Source organism: Candoia aspera, chromosome 3, assembly GCF_035149785.1.
Source record: "Candoia aspera isolate rCanAsp1 chromosome 3, rCanAsp1.hap2, whole genome shotgun sequence".
In the NCBI taxonomy this organism is placed as follows: Eukaryota; Metazoa; Chordata; class Lepidosauria; order Squamata; family Boidae; genus Candoia; species Candoia aspera.
In genome coordinates this window covers 118102795-118122446 of record NC_086155.1, presented here as the reverse complement: position 1 = coordinate 118122446, position 19652 = coordinate 118102795, and the positions used below count along the sequence as shown (strand labels likewise).

At 46.2% G+C, this 19652-nt stretch overlaps 1 protein-coding gene across 2 annotated transcripts in view; it reads left to right on the top strand.

The window, feature by feature from the left end:
• The first annotated feature begins 6071 nt into the window (after positions 1–6071).
• TENT4A (terminal nucleotidyltransferase 4A) overlaps positions 6072–19652 on the top strand; it is a 36149-nt gene continuing 22568 nt past the window's right edge. For both annotated transcript variants that reach the window (XM_063298716.1, XM_063298715.1), the window contains exon 1: positions 6072–6977. In XM_063298716.1, coding sequence (XP_063154786.1) covers positions 6148–6977 — 830 coding nt within the window. In that variant the 5' untranslated portion in view covers positions 6072–6147. The remainder of the gene's footprint in view (positions 6978–19652) is intronic.

The following is a 19652-nucleotide window of genomic DNA, read 5'->3' as shown; positions in this document are numbered from 1 at the left end:
TCGTGGTCCAAGCCGACGCCTCAGACTTCTCCCTGGGGGCCATCCTACTCCAAAAGGACCCCACGGGACTCCTGAAACCATGCGCCTACCTGTCGAGGAAATTTTCCGAGACAGAAAGGCGATGGCACGTCTGGGAGAAAGAAGCCTTCGCGGTAAAATCGGCGCTAGAAACATGGAGACACCTACTCGAGGGAGCCACCCAACCATTCGAGGTCTGGACCGACCACCGGAACCTCGAGGCCCTCCGAACGCCCAGACGCCTCAGTCCAAAACAGGTCCGATGGGCCCAATTCTTCAGCCGCTTCAACTTCCAGCTGAAGTTCATGCCGGGTAAAAAGAACTTCCTGGCCGACGCCCTTTCCCGACTGCCCCAAGACGAAGAGCCCGCCCCAGACACCATTGGGACGGTCCTATCCGCCTCTCAACTGGGGATGGCCGTGACCACCCGGAGCGGCGCTCGGAGGCAGCTCGACTCTACGGCGCAACCGACGGTGGGACAACCTGTGACCAGACGACGCCAACCGCAACTACCAGGGGGGATACGCACGGACCTCGCCGCCGCCCTCAAAACCGACCCCTGGTTCCTGGCAAACGCCGACAAGGTAACGATGGCACAGGACCTGGCATGGGGGGAAGGCAGAATCTATGTCCCGGACTCGCAACGCCAAGCGATCTTGCATAGAGCCCACGACGCCAAGCAAGCGGGACACTTTGGGTTCCTCAAGACCCTACACCTAACAAGGCGTCAATTCTGGTGGCCCGCGCTAAGACGAGACGTGAAAGCATACGTAGCGTCCTGCCCAACATGCGCCAGGGCCAAACGGGCACCAGGCAAACCCGCGGGGCTTTTACAACAGGTGGCAGAACCCTCCCGCCCATGGGAGGAAATCTCCATGGATTTTATAGTGGACCTCCCACCCAGCCAGAAGAAAATGGCCATTTGGGTGGTGAAGGACTATTTCTCGAAACAGGCCCACTTCATCCCCTGCACGTCGGTCCCGTCCGCACAACAACTAGCCAAACTCTTCCTCATCCACGTGTACAGGTTACACGGATGTCCTGCACGTGTGGTGACCGACAGGGGCACACAGTTCACTTCTAAATTCTGGCGGGCCTTCCTAAAGCTGACGGGGACCCAACAGGCCCTATCCACTGCCTGGCACCCCCAGACGGACGGAGCCACAGAGGTCCTCAATGCCACCCTAGAGCAATTCATACGCTCATATACCAACTATCATCAAGACGACTGGGCCGAACTGCTCCCGTTCACCGAAGTCGCATACAACAACGCCGTCCACACGAGCACGGGGAAAACTCCGTTCGAGGTAGTCTCGGGGCGCGACTTTGTCCCCATACCGGAGCTACCACAACCCCCGGAACTCCAGGTGGACGCTAGCGACTGGGGACGGAAGATTGCGGAATCGTGGCCAATAATCACGGCAGCGCTGAAGGATGCACAGGCGGCCTACAAAGAGCAGGCCAACAAGCACCGGCGCCAACAACCGACGTTCCAGGCGGGGGATATGGTCTACCTATCCACCAAATTCCTAAAGTCACCCCAACCCTCGAAAAAACTGGGGCCTAAGTACATCGGGCCGTTCCGAGTCACGCAGATAGTGAACCCGGTGGCAATACGCTTGGACCTGCCACACAACCTACGGAGACTCCACCCGGTGTTCCACACCAACCTCCTGAAACCGGCAACCACCTCTCGATGGCACCCAAGCACGCCACTGCCCTCACCGGTGATGATCGACGGGCAACATCACTTTGACGTAAGGGACATACTCGACTCTCGCAGGCAACGGGGAACTTTACACTATTTGGTCAGGTGGAAACACTTCCCCCACCCAGAATGGGTGGCGGCGTACAACGTTAACGCGCCTGACCTGACCCGGGCTTTTCACCGGGCATACCCCGACAAGCCAAAACCAAGACTAGCAAACCGTCACCTGCATAACCCCTCCCCCGCGGGCCCCCCCCCGCCTACCGTGCCCCAAGGGAAAGGGCCCCCCCAAGCCCGCGACTTGGGTGGATCTCCCCCCCCCGGGACCCCCCCCCACCCCGGGCCCACGAGGCAGTAACAAGCGGTCGCCAGCACCCTCCCCCCGCCCCGGGCCCACGGGGGAGTGGCAAGCAAGTCAACAGTGCATCCTGGGGGCAACGCCCAGGAGCACACATAACAAAGGCGATGCACTTAGAATAAAAAATAAGGGCCCTACCTGGAGCTGATAAGCACCCGACCAGCCACGCCTCTCTCCTCGTCGAACTGAGCCAAACAAACAGGGTGTGGCCGGAGCATGCGCACGCCCAGGGTGTGACCTGGGCATGCGCACTAAGAACACACCCTAGAGAGACACGTGGCAGAGGGCGGAACAAAGGGAGGGGCGAAAAACACTCCGGCGGGAAATTCAAAAAAAAAAAAAACCATTTTGACAGCTCTCCTGGTAAAAAACCAGAAAACCGGGGGGGGGGGCACTATTCAGACAGGGGGCAGTATGTCATGAGTGCCGTTGAGCTGAAGACATCAGCGCAATGGCACACATGACAATAACAAGGAAACAGGGGAAGGGGCTCAAGATAAGTAGCCATCAACTTACAAAGACTGAAGGACAAGAGACAATGGCTAAGCGGATCGCGAGGCACACCCAAGCTGTTAGCGCTAACGCAACGGAGATCGCCCAGCTGACAGCAATCACCGGAGGAATAGGGAAACCGATGATGGGCGATCCCGGAACGCCAGCGGGGCCTCGCAACCCCTCACCTACTGGCAGGACAGCGTGTTGGACAAAGGGGGGTGACGTAACCGCGAGTGAGGGGGCGCTGACCGGCGCGGGGTATTTAAACCCCGCACCGGCGCGCTCCTGTCACTCTCAGCTTTTTTCCTATACTGTATCTACACTGCGAATAAACCAGAGCCTGTTTCACGGAATCAGCGTCTGTGTATTACTCGGAGGTAGGCAGCGCATGGCAAAAGTCCATTTTGATTGGGACAAGCTATATATATTTCACAACTAAGTAAACCATACTTTCTGTTGACCCATTTGAATTCCAGAAGGGCTCTCTAATCCCTGTTCTTTTTGTGCACATGATCATCTTTTTGCTAGTGGACTGGCTCTGTGACCTTCATAACAAGAAGACGGTAGATGTTTAAAACATTTGAAAGTAATTCTTCTGCCATAAGCTGAGGAAAAATGTACAATGGCTCCTAGATATGTCTGTAAATTCTGTGGTGTAGCTGTGGGAAACTATACCCAAGACCTTGAGAAGATACAGACACACACACACACACACACATGCCTATTCACATGTGTCAGATGCTCCCTTCTTTTGGAGGGTGGGGGTTCTTGGAAATAAAGAAGAGAATGAGGACCCAAATGAGAGTACCGGGGTCTTCTCCTTAGGCCAGGGTTTCTCAACCAAGATTCCATGGAACCCTAGGGTTCTGCAAGAGGTCACTAGGGGTTCCCTGGAAGATCACGATTTATTTAAAAAATTATTTCAAATTCGGACAACTTCACATTAAAGAAGTAAGTTTCATTCTTTATTTTTAATTTACAAACACTGTTAATGCATAGATACAGGCCTACACATGAAATGAATGTAATAATTTTGCAACTTCTGGCCTATATTTGAGCCTGAATGTTCAGGGGTTCCCCGAGGCCTGAAAAATATTTCAAGGGTTCCTCCAGGGTCAAAAAGTTGAGAAAGGGCCTTAGGCTCTCTTGTAGGGGGCTTTCCCTAGGTGGCTCTGTAGGGCTGGGCAAGGTGGCACTTTCTTATGCCTTCCCAAAGTAGTTGAGCTTTACACTTAAAATGTTCAGCCCTGGACATTTTTTTTCTTTTCTTGGACATTTTCACCCTATTTACTGTGAATCACAGTAAATCATTTTAATTACATCAGCATCCATTGTTGTCCTATGGCAACAATTCTGCAACATTATATTTAACCCTCAAGTGGGTATGCTGGAGCACAGAGTGCACCATTACTGCTAATAACTTCAATAAGCTGATAGACATGCAACTCAGTCGCTCAGTACCTTCCTTTCAGACCTTTGTCTTGCTTCAGTAATATTGTCAACTTCCTGAGGTCCACAGCTATAATAATAATTAATTTTTCGTGACTTGCAACATCTGCTTAGTGTGCTATTCACTACCACTCGACCAACTCTGTGGATAAATGTTTTCAAAAAGTGTAGAAAGAAAAAAATTCTAAAGCAATGAGCGAAGATTATCAGATTTTAAAAAGCATTTTGGAAGGCTTTTCAATTTTGGCACTTGGTAAAATTCGGCACCCTAGGTGACTGCCTAGGTTGCCTAGGCCTAGAACCAGCCCTGACTAAGCCAACCGCCTGTTATCAGATCATGTGGCAGGATGTAAGCACTGCCTTGCTGCAGCGTTGAAATAATAGTATGCAGAGTAGGAGTAAAAGGTACCATGTTGTACTTTGTCTCTTGAGGCAAAACGCCCAGGCATCAAAAGATACAGTAATGTATTAACCCACAAAAGAGTTCCCCCCCACAAATAAATCTGCAACTTTAGGGGGAGGTTCTTATGTTCACTGATAACTGATGAAACCATAGCCAACTCAGAATGGGCATAACACCTGAAAAATGGAATGTCTGTAAAGATTAATCCATCCCTTGGGACTGGCAGCTTTGTAATACAGCAGCTGGGCTTTCTTCCCTACAGTAATACCATCCAGTACTCTCTCTCTCTCTCTTTTTGGCTGTCTTTTCTTGGGAAGAGTAGAGCCTCTTTCCAGTTGAGCTGATTCTATGCACTTAACTGGCCTTGGCTGATCTTGAAAACTAGTTGGATTTGTTTAGTACTTACATGGGAGACGATCCAGAAATGCTGCCGCTGTATAACTGGGAAATAAAGAACAAAGCTCAACCCTGGAAGAAGGAATGGAAATCCAGGCCTGTATTGTGGCCAAAAATCACCAGGAGTTGAACTCAGTTTGAAGGGGTTTATATTTTTATTTATTTGGCTGGAGGGATAGGAAGTGCGTATATGGTTTTAAATACATGTGAAAGAGTGGCTGGTATACCCAGATGCAGGATCAATTCTTTTTATAAATATTTGCAGACAATTCATTAAAATCTGCACTTATTAATTCACTCAATGCTAGATGCACACACACATAAATGTGTTGCACACACACATTTATTGGAGGGAAAAGCATTTCAAGGATTGGTTTCAGCTGGAGTTGGGGAAGCTGGATATTGCACAGGATTTTTTGTCTACTGGTATAATTTCTTTGTCTCCTCTTCTGTTGTGGGAGGTGGATGCGGTACATTTAGGGTTGATGCCCTTTATGGTAAATATGGTAATATCACTAACAAGTTAACAGAAGGCAGGAAGACCCCTGCCTAACTCAAGCTTCCCCCCCCCCCCCGTATTCTGAGAAATCCAAAGCAGCTGCAAAGAAGGCCATTTCTCGGTCAAACAGCTGTGTGCAATTTAAAGGACCACTGGAATTGGGCTGCGGGAGTGTCTTGGGAATAATTGAAGTGAACTAGCTTTCTCCAAAATGCGGCCTTCCATGTGTGTTGGAATCTAGCTAGGAATTCCGACTCCTCTGATGTAGTCAGGTTGAAAAAGGATGCAGTAAGTTGTCTTTCGCTCCTTTAGTGCAACCTACCCGTATTGGGATGTCCTGACCATGTTTTAAAGATTACCGAGGTTTCCATCATTAAAGAGAGACCTAAGTTTTAAACAACTTGCATTGCTCTCTTTTCTAATATTTTCCGATGATTCTGATGAAAAGCAGCTGCTTTGAACTGTTTTAATGTTGATTTACAGACGCTTTCGCCCCCAAGAGGAAGAAAAAACTCGCATCCAAAAAGCCAGGAAGTCACTCTCGAAGCGCGCCTATCGTGCTTTCTCTTTAATCAGAGAGGATGAGGCGAGGTGCCCTCGTGGAAGACTGCCACTGCGCAGGCTCAGCGTTGATTTTAGTGAGGGGGGCCGCGAGGAGGTTGCATGTGGTGCTGATCGTTAGCGCCTCCTCCGTTTTCCACCCCTTCCTCCAGCCGGAGCGCCCCGCCTCAGATGCCATTGCCGCCGCCGCCCCTCCTCCTCCTCCTCCAGGCGCGTGTCTGACGGGCCGTCGGAACCGGCTGGACGGGAGGGCCGGATGGATGGATCCCCGCGTAGCCTGGATCCAGCCCGAGCAGAAAGGCCCCGCCAATGCGCTCTGGATGCAGATCTGGGAGACCTCGCAGGGCCGGACCGGCGGTGGCGGCGGCTCGTCCTCCTCGCCGCCCTCTTCTTCTTCCCCCGTCTTCCCGCCTACGGCCGCTACCCGTTACTCCTTCTGCCGGTTTAGCACAGCGGCCGCACCTCCGCCGCCCTGTTCCGAGGCCGCCGTCGCTGCTGGCGGACCTCTGTCGTCTCCTCAACTGATCTCCAAGCCGGCTTCCCTGCGCCTTCTCCCTGCTCAGAGCGCGGAAAGGCGGGCGCCGCGCCTGCTGCTCCTACAGAAGTCCCTCTCGGCGTCGTCGTCCCTCTCGTCCTCGTCCTCCTCTGCGGAGTCTGGCGCTGACAGCCCCGGTGGTGGCTCTTCCTCCTCGCCGTCCTGCGTCCGGGCCGGACCTGGGCCGTCGCCGGCCTCTTGCAAAATCTTGGCATGCGCTGCTGAAGCGAATCCAGTGAAGCAAGGAGAGCTGGAGGAGGAAGGAGGGCAGGGTCCGCGGCCCTCCGGTGTGGCTGTTGCCGCCCCCTCTCCCCATCACCATTACTACCACCACCACCACCACCACCATCAGTACCATCCGGGGCGCAGGAAACGGGAGAACAAGGCCAGCACATATGGGATGAACTATCTGCTCTCTGGCGGCTGTGTCGGTATCGGCCGCAAAGGGACCGCCCTAGCTGGCGACAGCAGCCCCTGCTCTCCAGCGCAGCCTGGGTGCAATCTTGCTCTAGGCACGCCTTGGAAAAGCAGGCAGTACAGCTCAGGCATACAGGGGTGAGTATTGGGTTTTCGTAACCCACGCACGTTGTATGCATTAACCTTTTGCCATTTCAGTTGCCCCATCAGAGTTGTTATTTTGGGAATGTAGGCGGACAGTCATGGTAGATGTGGTCAAGGAAATAAGGGAATGGGCTTTCTTCAGTGAAATGCAGGTGCGAAGACTCAATTTGCATCAATGTGCATCGGAACAATGGGGTTGTGGTGGGGAGAAAGCTAATCTTTCTCCCTGGGTTGTTCCCCATACAGTATTTAAATGTGTCCCCCAAGCTGCTGTTTGTTCTGTGGGGAAATACTAGTTGCAATATTTATTTATTCTGTTTTCTACCCCACCTTTTTTTTTTTATATGGCAAACATACCAAATTCTCCTTCCTCCTCCTTTTTCCCCACAACAACAACCTTGTGAGGTGAGTTGGGCTGAGAGTGAGTGACTGGCCCAAGGTCACCCAGCCGGCTTTCATGCCTCAGGCTGGACTAGAGTAGACCAAACTGGCCCCATATGATGGGGAAATACTTCTGGAGGGATAATTTGAGCAATTGATGTCAGGAAGAGGTTGGCTCAATCCATTATACTTCTCAGTTCAAGATTCTATTTAGAATGCATATGAAAACCTTTTATGCATACTTAATATGAGGCCTAAAATGGTTAAAACCAGTGGTGGCTTTTTCAAGTAAAACATTAATGAGGTGTTATAACTTGCTTTCCCTGAAACTTATAGTCAGGAAGAATGTTTTATGTATACATTTTAAGTGTAACTCCTAAGATGCTTTTTGAATATGCTAGGTAGTGAAATGAGCTTTTGAAAATGTTTGAATTAGAAAATTCAGTATGGGTGAAAACGAAAATACACAATACCCTCATTGGAGTGTGATCCAAAGCATGCTTGTATTATAGTTGGGCAGCATACTAATTTAAATTACTATCATTATCATATTTATTTATTTATTAATCAAATTTATCACTGCCCATCTCCCAGAAGGGACTCCGGGCAGTTTAAAATAAAAAAATAAAACTATAAAGCACTATAATACATAATACAATAAATATAATAAAAACCTCGATGGCTGAAAGTTCTTTATGATTTGCAGACAGAACTGGGTCCTTCTAAGAAACTAACCATCCCCAAGAATGGCTACTCTCCCTCCTGCCCCAGGCATAATTACAGAACCAGATCTTTAGCTGTTTCCTAAAGTCCAGGAGGGAGGGAGCCAATCTCAGTTCCGGGGGAAGGATATTCCAAAGGGCAGGTGCTATTGCAGAGAAGGCCCGCCTCCTGGACCCTGCCAGATGGAATTCTCTTGCAGATGGGGTCCGTAGCATGCCCTCTCTGCATGACTGGGTGGGACGGGCTGATGTGATGGGGAGGAGACGGTCCCTTAGGTAACCTGGACCTGTGCCATGTAGGGCTTTAAAGGTGATAACCAACACCTTGAATTGGACCTGGAAGCGTACTAGCAACCAATGCAGCTCGCGGAGCAAAGGAGTGACATGTGCTGATCTTGGGAAACCCAAGATCGTCCGCGCAGCTGCATTTTGCACCAGTTGTAGCTTCCGGATACTCTTCAAGGGTAGCCCCAAGTAGAGCGCATTGCAGTAGTCTGTATGGGAGATAACCAGGGCATGAGTGACCGTTCGAAGGGCCTCTCGCTCCAGGAAGGGGCGTAACTGGCACACAACACAAAGTTGCACAGAGGCCCTCCTAGCCACGGCTGCCACCTGCTCTTTGAGCAGGAGCTGTGAGTCCAGGAGGACCCCCAAGTTATGCACCAGGTCTGTCTGGGGCAGTGCAATCCCATCCAGAACTAAAGATGACAATTTCCCAGAAATCGAGGAGCCATTAATCCACAGCTGCTCCGTCTTCCCCAGGTTCAGCCGCAACCTGTTGTCCCCCATCCAGACCCCCACAGCCCCCAGGCACTTGGAAAGGGTGGCCACAGCATCACTTACTTCACCCGGGATGGAGATGTATAATTGGGTATCATCTGCATATTGATGATACCTCACCCCATAGTGACGGATGATTTCACCCAGTGGTTTCATGTAGATGTTAAAAAGGAGCGGAGAGAGTGCCGAACCCTGCAGCATCCCACAAAGGAGGGGCTGCGGGCCAGATCTCTCGCTCCCTATCAACACCGACTGGGACTGACCCTGGAGGAAGGAGGTGAACCAGCGCAGAACCATGCCGCCCACCCCCGACTCCCTAAGTTGGTCCAGAAGGATACCATGGTCGATTATCATTATATTTAAATAAAACCAAATAAATAGTTTATGCTACTTCTGTAAGTGTAACCATAAAAACTCAGATTGATTGATTGATTTAAGAAATTCATATTGTGGAACAATTGTAGCTTCTGGATGGTTTACAAGGGCAGTTCCATGTAGAGTACATTGCAGTTGTCTAACTGGGCATTGACTAAAGCATGAGTGACCACAAACAGAACTTCCCAAATCAGGAATGGTGCAATTGGTACACAATACAAACTTGTATGAAGATCCTCCTGGCCACAACTGCTATCTGCCCCTCCAGCAAGACCTGTGGGTCCAGAACACACCCTAAATTACATGCAGTTCTAAGTGGGGAAGTGTAAGCCCCACCCCCGGGCCAAAGATGGAAGATCTTCATTTTTAGAATTGGGGGCCCACAGCTACTTGGTCTTGTAGGGTTGAGCCAAAGCCTGTTCTCCCCCATCCAGGCACCTACAACCTCCAGGTGCTGGGCCAGAACCTTGACAAACACTTGGTTAGCCAAGAGCAGAGTTACACAATTGAGTATCAAGATAATGAGACTGCACCCCATGCTGGTGGATTACCTCCCCAGTGGGTTTGTGTAAATTAAAAAAAAAATGGGGAGAGAGTGGAGCCATGAGGCACCCACAAAACAGGAGGCTTGGGCTAGACCACTTTCCCCCAACCCCATCCTGCTGGTGTTTCAAAGGCCTGGCTCTTTGCCTAGGCCTTTGGCAAGGGTGATTAGAGCCTCCTTGGATTGTGTGGGTTTGTTTCTTTTTCATTCTGTATGGTTCTTATCCTTGCCATCTTTTATTTTTGTCTCTTACATTTCTTGTTTTTAATGCTTTTACTTGTGAGCCATCCAGAGTTGTTGGGAGTTGGCGAGCATACAAATGTAACAAATAATAATCTAGAATCAGCCCTAGAGGAAGGAAAAGTACAGATAGTCCTCAGTTAATGATGGTAATTGGAACCAGGAACTCCATCGCTAAGTGATGTTATAAAGTGCGACATCACAAGAACTGCACTGACTTACAAAGGCACTGGTAGTTCAAGTTGCAGTTGTTAAGCACGATGTCACATGATCACCATTTGTGACTTCCTGCTGGCTTCCCCATTGACTTTGCTTGTCAGAAGCTGGCAGTGAAGGTTGCAAATGGCAATCGTGACCATGGGATGCTGCAACCATTGTAATTGCAAGCTGGTTGCCAAGCGCCTGAATTGTGATCACGTGACCATGGGGAGGCTGCAATAGCTGCAACTTCAAGGACTGGCCATAAGTCTCCTTGTTCAGTGCTGTTGTGACTTCAAATGGTGGCTGAACAAATGGTTGTTAATGGAGAACTACCTGTAGTATCACATTTGATTAGAATACTGCATTCAGTATTGTTGCAAATAAATTCATAATAAATTTCTTATACGTATCAAAATGTAAATGCAATAGCAAGCTTTTTCTCCTGAATTGATTTTAATATGCTTAAACAAATTTGCCATGTTTTCCAGTCATCCATTTCAACAGTTCTTTAGTTCTCTTACGAAAAAGTCAATGGAACTCTACCCAGTTTTACTGTCATTACCTGTAAAAACACTTGCATTACTTAATTCTGTTTAAGATAGTGTCCACTCTTATTCAGAACTACTTGAACCATATTCTTTTTCACAAAAAATGGTTTTGTTAAAGTCTGTACAGTTGGAGTTCACCACACTGACAGCGCTTGTGACTGATTCTCTAGAAGAAAGCGACTATGAAATATTAAATAAGAGTGGTGGTGCTTTCATATGCTTACCTCTTCCCCTTTTTGTTTCAGTTGAACTGAATGTTCTTTACTAGAATCTACTGTTAGATTGCTTAAGATCTTTAGTGTCTCTTCTACCATATGCATGGAGGCAGATGCTTTAGAACAAAATTTAGTGGGCTTTTTGTATTTAATGGTATTAGATATTTTAATTTTTAAAAGAGTAATAGTATGTCCTAATAGTACAATAAAAATAAACATGCAATAATATTTGAAAATATCTTGAAAAAATAGCAAGCCATATACAGACAACTAATACAGTGAAATAGTAGAAAACCATCTCAGAAAGTATTAATCTAACAAATTGCTCAGCTAACATTCTGGAATATTATTAACTTCCTGTATATTGCTTTTATTATATAGTTTCAGGACTGTTTCTTAATGTTATCAAGTATTTCTTGATTCTTGTGGCATTGTTAGCATAATCTTACCTGCAATGTTTATAAATAGCTCTTTCCTTCCTGGCTTCACTATAATGATGTGTTACATTAATTTTTAATGGTTAGGTATTATTTGACACTTTCAAAGTAATCAAAAGCCCTAAAAGCTAAACTGCTATAAAATATATCCAAGTTCTTCAGCTTAATTTTTTAAGATAGTACTGCTCTGTATGTTTGCTGAAAGTGAAGGAAAAATAATGTCTGAGATGGAAACATTTTTGGTTTTTGTTTGGTTTGATTTGACCAAAATCAGGTAAATTCATCACTTTATTTTTAGATTTGGATTATGCTTGACCGTGTGTGGCTTATTTTCTCCTATTACCTGGAAATTGTAGATATCCTAGTAATAATTATCTCAAAACTATTACTATTTATATTACTACATACAGTATACTTGTAAGAGCCAGTGTGATGTGGTTAAGATGCTGGACTAGGAACAGAGAGGCCCATATTCTACTCCTCCCTTGGGCTCAGTCACTGTCTGCTACCCCTAGACCCAGGAGTGGGGGTTGAAAGACAGATGTCACTTTACCCTAATAAATTATATGAACTATTTTTTAAGTAGCTTACTGCTAATTAGTTAGTGAAAGATAGTTTTAAATGAAGGGTTTTCAAGTTTGAATTGCATTCTCACCATCAGCTCAATCTTCCTTCAGGCCCAGAACAGAGTCATTGAGAGTTGGGTGGCATACAAGTTTAATAAATTATTAATTGCTTTGAGCTATAGTCTACTATAAAGCTTGCAGTCAGTTAAATATACATTTTGCCAGAATTGAATAGCTAACTTAAATTGCCAAAAACTTTCCCGAAAGTGTAAGATAGGCCTGTGCTTGTGTGTCTGTTTATAAGTTCCCAAGGCTTTCCAACTGTTTTGACAGTATAACATCAAACTATGTTGCTTTTTTCCCTTCCATACTTGGAGATAAATGGAGAAAGTTTCTATTAAGTCTGGAATTTGTTACATTCATAGATGGTGATGACAGTCTCATAGTGGCAAACACAGCTGACTACTCATTACAGGAATAACAATTGGGATCTGCAATCAGATGTAATGTATCAAAAAGTGAGTGCTCCGGAGAGCCATGTATCTTACAACATAATCCTGTGGAAAAAGGACACAAGAAGGACAGAATAAGGATACTATTTTAAACACTTGCAAATATTTCCATTATGCTATATGGTGTTAGAAAACCTCTAGCACAGGAAATAAATATTTTCTATTACTTTTAGAGTGGGAAAGATGAGACAGAAAGTTTTTATTTAACTTTTTGTTTCCTTCCAAAATAATCCTATGTAGTGCAGAGAGATTTTTTTTTTGAAACCTCATAGCCCATACCCTCATCTTTAATATTCAACCATGTAAGTATTTATTACGTATTTGTAAAAAATCTTATTAAAATAAAACAAAGACATTACAATAAAACAGAGCTAATAACCCATCCAATATGAAAATTTTAAAACTAAGCACTGTTTCAAAAACTTACAATTCGAAACAGGCCCATAATAGCAATTGAAGTTTATTAAAAGAGACAGTGACTTAAGTGCAGCCAAAAGCACTGGTAATTAAAATCTTTAGTTGACTGAATAATCTAGATTCAATAGCTGATATAACTCAGGTAGGAAAGGAATTCCATAATCAGAGCACCTGTATCAAGAACATCTCTCAAGTTACTGTTTTACTTTATATCACACTCTCCTGAAGAAGCCAAGAGAAATGTACACGAACAATACCCAGTAAAAACTGTGTTCCTTAATAGCAATTTGATATAAACTACAAGCAGTGAAATAAACTATAAAGCAATACAGTAAAATACTGGGAGTTCAATAGCCACCTATCAGGCCACTTAAGACTGACTCAGTGCTGTAACCAGACTTGAAGCCCAGGCAATGTTCTCCCAGGAATGTTCTGAACATGCACAGCCATTATCCCCTAAGAAGGTGATAAATCAGTTGCTGTGGTAAACAAATGTATTGGGTTAAGTAATAAAATTTACGATCAATTAGTGGGGATTATGTTTTCTTTTGCACAAAGCAGGAATGTCACAAGTACGTATTTGCAAGCATATGTATATATCAGTGCATTCATAAGCGTAGTAAATGTGTTGGTAGTACCAACCATATTCCTTATGCTCATGAAAACTGATGCACTTGGAAGTGAATCTACAAGGCAAATTACAGTATTCTGTGATTCCTCTTTGGACGTATAATCCAAATCTGAATGTGATATCCCAAGTCTATAGTTAATTTCCTGAAGTAGCTATCTCATATTTTATCTGAGCCCTAGATGCCTATTGATTTCCAGCGCAAACCACTGTTGAGTATTAATGATCAGATTTACAAGTAAAATATATTGTTAGTTTAACATAGTGCTACCTTGCCCAAGTATATTTTTGGTGTATCGTACTGAGATATTTAGCTGAAGAAAATTCAGTAATGCTAATGCTTACTTGCCAACTTCTATCACAGCTATTTGTTTGCTTATGGTAATTCACCAAAGTGTTTATATTCTGTTCAGTTTGTATACTTTACTATCTACAAGCAAGCTGTTTTCTGTCTTCTTATATACAAAATGTGTAACCATCATAGTTTTTTTCATAGATTTTTTTTGTCCACGGATATTATGTTTTATGTTCTAGCTTTTTAATGAAAACTGGGTATGGGGAATAGGACAGCATTCTGGAAGAAGTTGGTTAGAAGACTGAGTGGGAATTTTCTTAGTTGCTGAAAATGGAGTTTTCAGGAAATCATTATCTCCACCTCTTCCAGCTAGAAAAGCAGAGTTCCTGTTTTCCTGTCTCCTTGTCATGAGTGCCGTTGAGCTGAAGACATCAGCGCAATGGCACACATGACAATAGAAAGGAAACAGGGGAAGGGGCTCAAGATAAGTAGCCATCAACTCACAAAGACTGAAGGTCAAGAAACAATGGCTAAACGGATCGCGAGGCACACCCAAGCTGTTAGCGCTAACGCAACGGAGATCGCCCAGCTGACAGCAATCACCGGAGGAATAGAGAAACCGATGATGGGCGATCCCGGAACGCCAGCGGGGCCTCGCAACCCCTCACCTACCGGCAGGACAACGTGTTGGACAAAGGGGGGTGACGTAACCGCGAGTGAGGGGGCGCTGACCGGCACGGGGTATTTAAACCCCGCACCGGCGCGCTCCTGTCACTCTCAGCTTTTTTTCCAATCTGCATCTGCGCTGTGAATAAATCAGAGCCTGTTCCACAGAACCAGTGTCTGAGAATTATTCAGAGGTAGGCAGCGCATGACACTCCTGGTGGAAGCCTTTTTCCTTTAATCTTGCATTCTGCCATCTCAGAATCTGAGAATAAAGAAGGATATGATGCTGTCTGCATTAATCCTCTGGCAGGCTAGAAGAAACTCCTCCTCTGAGTTGGTGGTGAAGGAGTGCCAGCAAAGAGAACCTGATTGCCCTATAATCAGCCTTCTCCCTGGCCAATTGCTGCTAAGCTAGACAACAAGAGGATGTATTAGGGCCAGTGACTTCTAGAAGCAGGCATCAGGAAATGCCAACAGTGGCAGTGCTTCAGAATTCTGTTCTTGGATCCAGTAGTGTGGTAGCACCCTCTCTCCCGAAGCCTCAGTGGGAGCGTACCCACCCAATCTTCCTTTATTCTACCAACAGGATGGGAGCAAAGAGCCAGAGGATGCTAGATGTAGAGATATGTGAAGGGGTGAACAGCCCTGAGAGAAGGAGGTCCAAGCTAGTCTAATGATGCCAGCATGGCAGCTTTGGAATTTAGGAGTGAGGATAAACTTTATTTGGGCCCTAGCTACTCAAGCAAGGCATAGGAGACTAGGGAAGGCCCAAACTGGTCTTCATGTCCACTGTGAAGGCTCTGGGACTAGAAAGTAGGGATATATTTTGGTTAGGACCTAGCTACCTGTGCAAGACATAGAAGCCCAAGCCCTATCCCCCTTTTCCAAGAACAGAATTATACGTGACTACACAATGATGGGAGACCCCCTACCTTTGTTCATAAAGAGCCATCAATTTCCATTTCCAGAAGCCCACCTAGTGAGCCCCTTACCAACTTATGTATAGGCATACAGGTGAGTGGAGGAAGGAGAAAGTTACAATTTCATTTTCAAGTTGCCAGCCTCAGATGCCCTGAATGGTATAGAAGATCACTCCTTCCTGAGATCACTCATTCCTCAGGAGGTTCAGGATAATGTTTTTCCTGTGATCTACATCTCCACATTAGAAACTGTTACAACATTAACCTTTTTTCCAGTGATGCTTAAAAGATCAATTTAGGTGCTCAGCTTCAAGCAAGCCCAAAATAATAGCTCATGCCTATAGAGGTTCCTAAAGGACAGCAGAGAGTAGCCAAGAGGGAGTAGGTAGAATCAGCCAAGCCAAAGGCTCCAGCAATAGCAAAATGTTTTACCTCCAACTTAAGGTGACCATAGAATGGATAGCTATGTTTAATATCAAAAACCTGATGACAGCACTAATTTTCAAAGTAAGTGGTTCTGAAAGAGAAGTGCTTATAGTCCCCAGTGAATGGAGAGTCCACTTGGAATCCCATCGGAGAAAAAGCGTTATAGTGTTCTCCTTGCCTATAGCTCTGATGAAGGGGAAACGCAGAAGTCCTACATCTTGTTTTCATATCAAAGACTCTTCTTTTGGATAGGAAACAGGCAAGGGAACATGTGGTTGGGCTTTCAGACTCAACAAACAAAGCACCCTTTGCTAAAAATGGCAAAGACCAAGGAAAATGCTCTTCAGCATGACACTATTACTCCCAAGGGGTCATTCAACTGCAGAAGTTCTGGCACACTTGTCAGACCAGGTGAGTGCTGGTGCCCAGCCACAATATGCAATATTCATATGAATGAACATAACATAATGCATACTAAAGCCAAAAGACACTGTCTCCAAGAATATCTCATGACAAATTACATACCTCAAATATCTTCATCATGGTTTTTTACACTGCTGAAGAATAACAGATATTGGAGAGCCATCCTTAACTTTGGGTCTTAGAATAATCTTGTCAGGTGTTGAAGCTTTAGGATGGAGAAACTGAAATCAAAAGTGGAAGCCATCCTACTGGATATTTTCCTAGAGTCACTGGATTTGTCAGAGGCATACCTAAAGATCTCAGAATCTCCTGCTGGTGATTTCATAGGTTGTATACAAGAGCACTCTGTTTTAGTTCAGAGTATCCATTTTCAGGCTGGCCTAATCACCCAGTGTATTCATCAAAGCAATTTTATTTTATTTATTTATTTCTCAAATTTCTATCACCGCCCATCTCCCCCACAAGGGGGACTCTGGGCAGTTTACAATAAAATTGACAAAACCATAAAACACATTAATTACAATACAAATGATCAATATAAATAGAGAATAAATAGATAAAAATCCAAGTAGCATCTCATTCAGTAGGGAGGGCACTATGGCACCAGCCATCGCCAGGAAGAACTATATACTGTGGTCAATGGTATTGAAAGCCGCTGAGAGGTCAAGAAGAACCAGGATGGATTCACTCTCTCCATCCCGCTCCTGCCAGAGATCATCCAAAAGTGTAACCAATGCTCTGTCTCATATCCTGGCCTGAAACCTGACTGGAAGGGGTCTAGATAATCCAGAATCCTCTGGAGTTGTAATGCCAGCACTTTGTCAACCACCTTCCCCAAAAAGGGAAGGTGGGAGAAGGACGAAAATTGTCCAACACAGTAGGGTCCAGTGATGGTTTCTTGAGGAGGGGATGTACCAGCACCTCCTTGAAGGCAGCTGGAAACACCCCCTCTCTCAAGGATATATTAACGATCGCCTGGACCCAACCACATGTCACTTCCCGGGCTGCCTTCAGCCAGGAAGGGCATGGGTCTAGATGACATGTGGTGGCATTTACAGTCCAGAGGATCTTGTCCACTTCCTTAGGCCCAACAGGATCAAACTGTCCCCAGATAACAGGGTAAGTACGTTCCCTCGGCATCTTCTCAGACTGTGCCTCACGCTTAGAGTCCAACTTGGAATGGATCTGAGCGATTTTATCCTGCAGATGCTCAGAAAACTCCTCCACATGGCCCTGTAGGTAGGCTACTAAGTCCACCTTCCCCAAAAGGGATTGAGTAATCTTAAACAGGGCCATCGGGTGGCATTCTGCGGATGCAATAAGAGGGGAGAAATATTGACATTTCGCCACTCTTATCGCCACAAGATAGGTCTTAATAGCGGCTCTAGCTTGTGTTCAGTCGGATTTGGTTTTTGTCTTCCTCCAGCGGCGCTCTAGATGTCTCTTAACCCTCCTCAAAACCCTCAAGTCCTCTGTAGACCATGGGGAGTGTTGGGTTGAATGGGGCAAGAGAGGTCACACAGGCGCAATCCTGTCCAAGGCCACAGTTGCTTCCCTATTCCAGGCTGCAGCCAGGACCTCCGCTGGTTCGTGCAGTAGATCCTCGGGTATAACCCCCCAGCTCCTTCTGAAACCCCATCGGGTCCATTAGTCTCGAGGGGCAGACCAATCAAATGGGTTGTGCCTCCCTGCAGAGTGGGGCGGCACAGGAGAATCTCAGGGTCACCAGGGTGTGATCTGACCATGACAATGGGGACGGATCTAACTTTCCCCTCAGATCACATTGCCACTGTTCAAACAAGAAAACCAAGTCCGGAGTGAGGCCACTGTCTTGAGTCGGGTCCCAAATAATCTGGGACAGGCGCATGGCTACCCTGATAGCCATGAACTCCTGAGCCACCTCTGAGGCACACCCCAGGGATGGCAGGTTGAAGTCCCCCAGAACCATAAGCCTGGGGAACTCCACTGGCAGCCCTGAGATGGCCTCCAGCAGCTCAGGCAGGGAGGTTGTTATGCAGTAGGCTGGCTGGTATGTCAGCAACACTCCCAACTGTTCTCAAGAACCTAACTTGAAGAACAGGATCTCATAACTGGCCACTTGTGGAGCAGTGCCCCTGAAGGCCACTAGAGACTTCAATGACAACCGCCACCCCTCCTCCCCTATCCCAGTGTCTCAGCTGGTGCCACACCTGAAACCTTGCCGGGCACATTTCTGAGAGGGCTACCCCCCCTTCCGGGCCCAGCCAGGTCTCAGTGATACATGCCAGGTCTATCCCCTCCTCTGTGATCAAATCACATATGAAGGGGGCCTTGTTGGCAGCTCTTGTGGGCCATTTAAGAACACAAGAGTCCACATTTATGTGTTGAATGCACTCTGAAGCCAGGAAAGAAGTGCTAATAAGCAGAAGGTGAACACTTATGAACCTGGCAAAGTTATAGAGCAAGATGATTGTAGCACTGGACTTGGTTCCATGTGCCTGCCACTGCTGAAGAGCTCCATAGAGGCTCCCTCTCTCATTTCAGAATCAGATTACCAGCTGAACCCAGCTGCATACTGTATAACAGTGCCAAGCAAGGTAATCCAGTCCCTGCATTAGTAGAGCTAGAGTAGTCCCAGACAACTTGGCAGAGGAAATGCCAATCAGAACTGGTCAGGAGTCAAATGACCAAATATGCCAGTCTAATGTGATGAGGAACACACTTCCAAAGTTGGTCAGGACTTCTAGTGGATCATCGGCTCATTACGAATTAACAGTGTTGATCAACAGACTAGAGGAAAGCGAAAATGGGTCTGACATCTGCAGAATTTCTCAGAAATATGGGGATGCCTCTATATTGACTTGTTCATGACAGCAGACAATAGGCAGGTGAAATGCTTATTCTCTCAATTTCAAGACAACAGAACTGAGGGGATCAGTGCCCTAATGGCACCATAGCTGAAAGGACAATTCATGCCTTACACAATGCTACCCAAGGTACCATAGAAAATAAGCTTAAGCTGTTTAAGGTATGGATAATTCTAGTCAAACCATTCTGGACCAGGAGGCCATGTTTTTCTCTTCTGAAGGAGATGAAAGAGGAAACTTTACAGCACTTCCTGAAATGTTCAGACATCCTATCTCAAGTTCCAGTATTGCACTGAGACTCATAGCAATGGCTATTGTCAGCCCTCCCAGGTAAATCAGACAGGAAACATGACCAAATGAGCTAATTCTACTTTATTGTATGGCTACATTAACAGAATCTTGCAAGTCTGAAAGTACAGATCTCCTGCCCTCCCTATTTACCGCCTGAATAATTAGGGCGGGCCCTTCCTAAGTTTGTTTCTCTAGCCATTATTCTGTTGTGGATTCCTTTCTATTTTATCTGATCG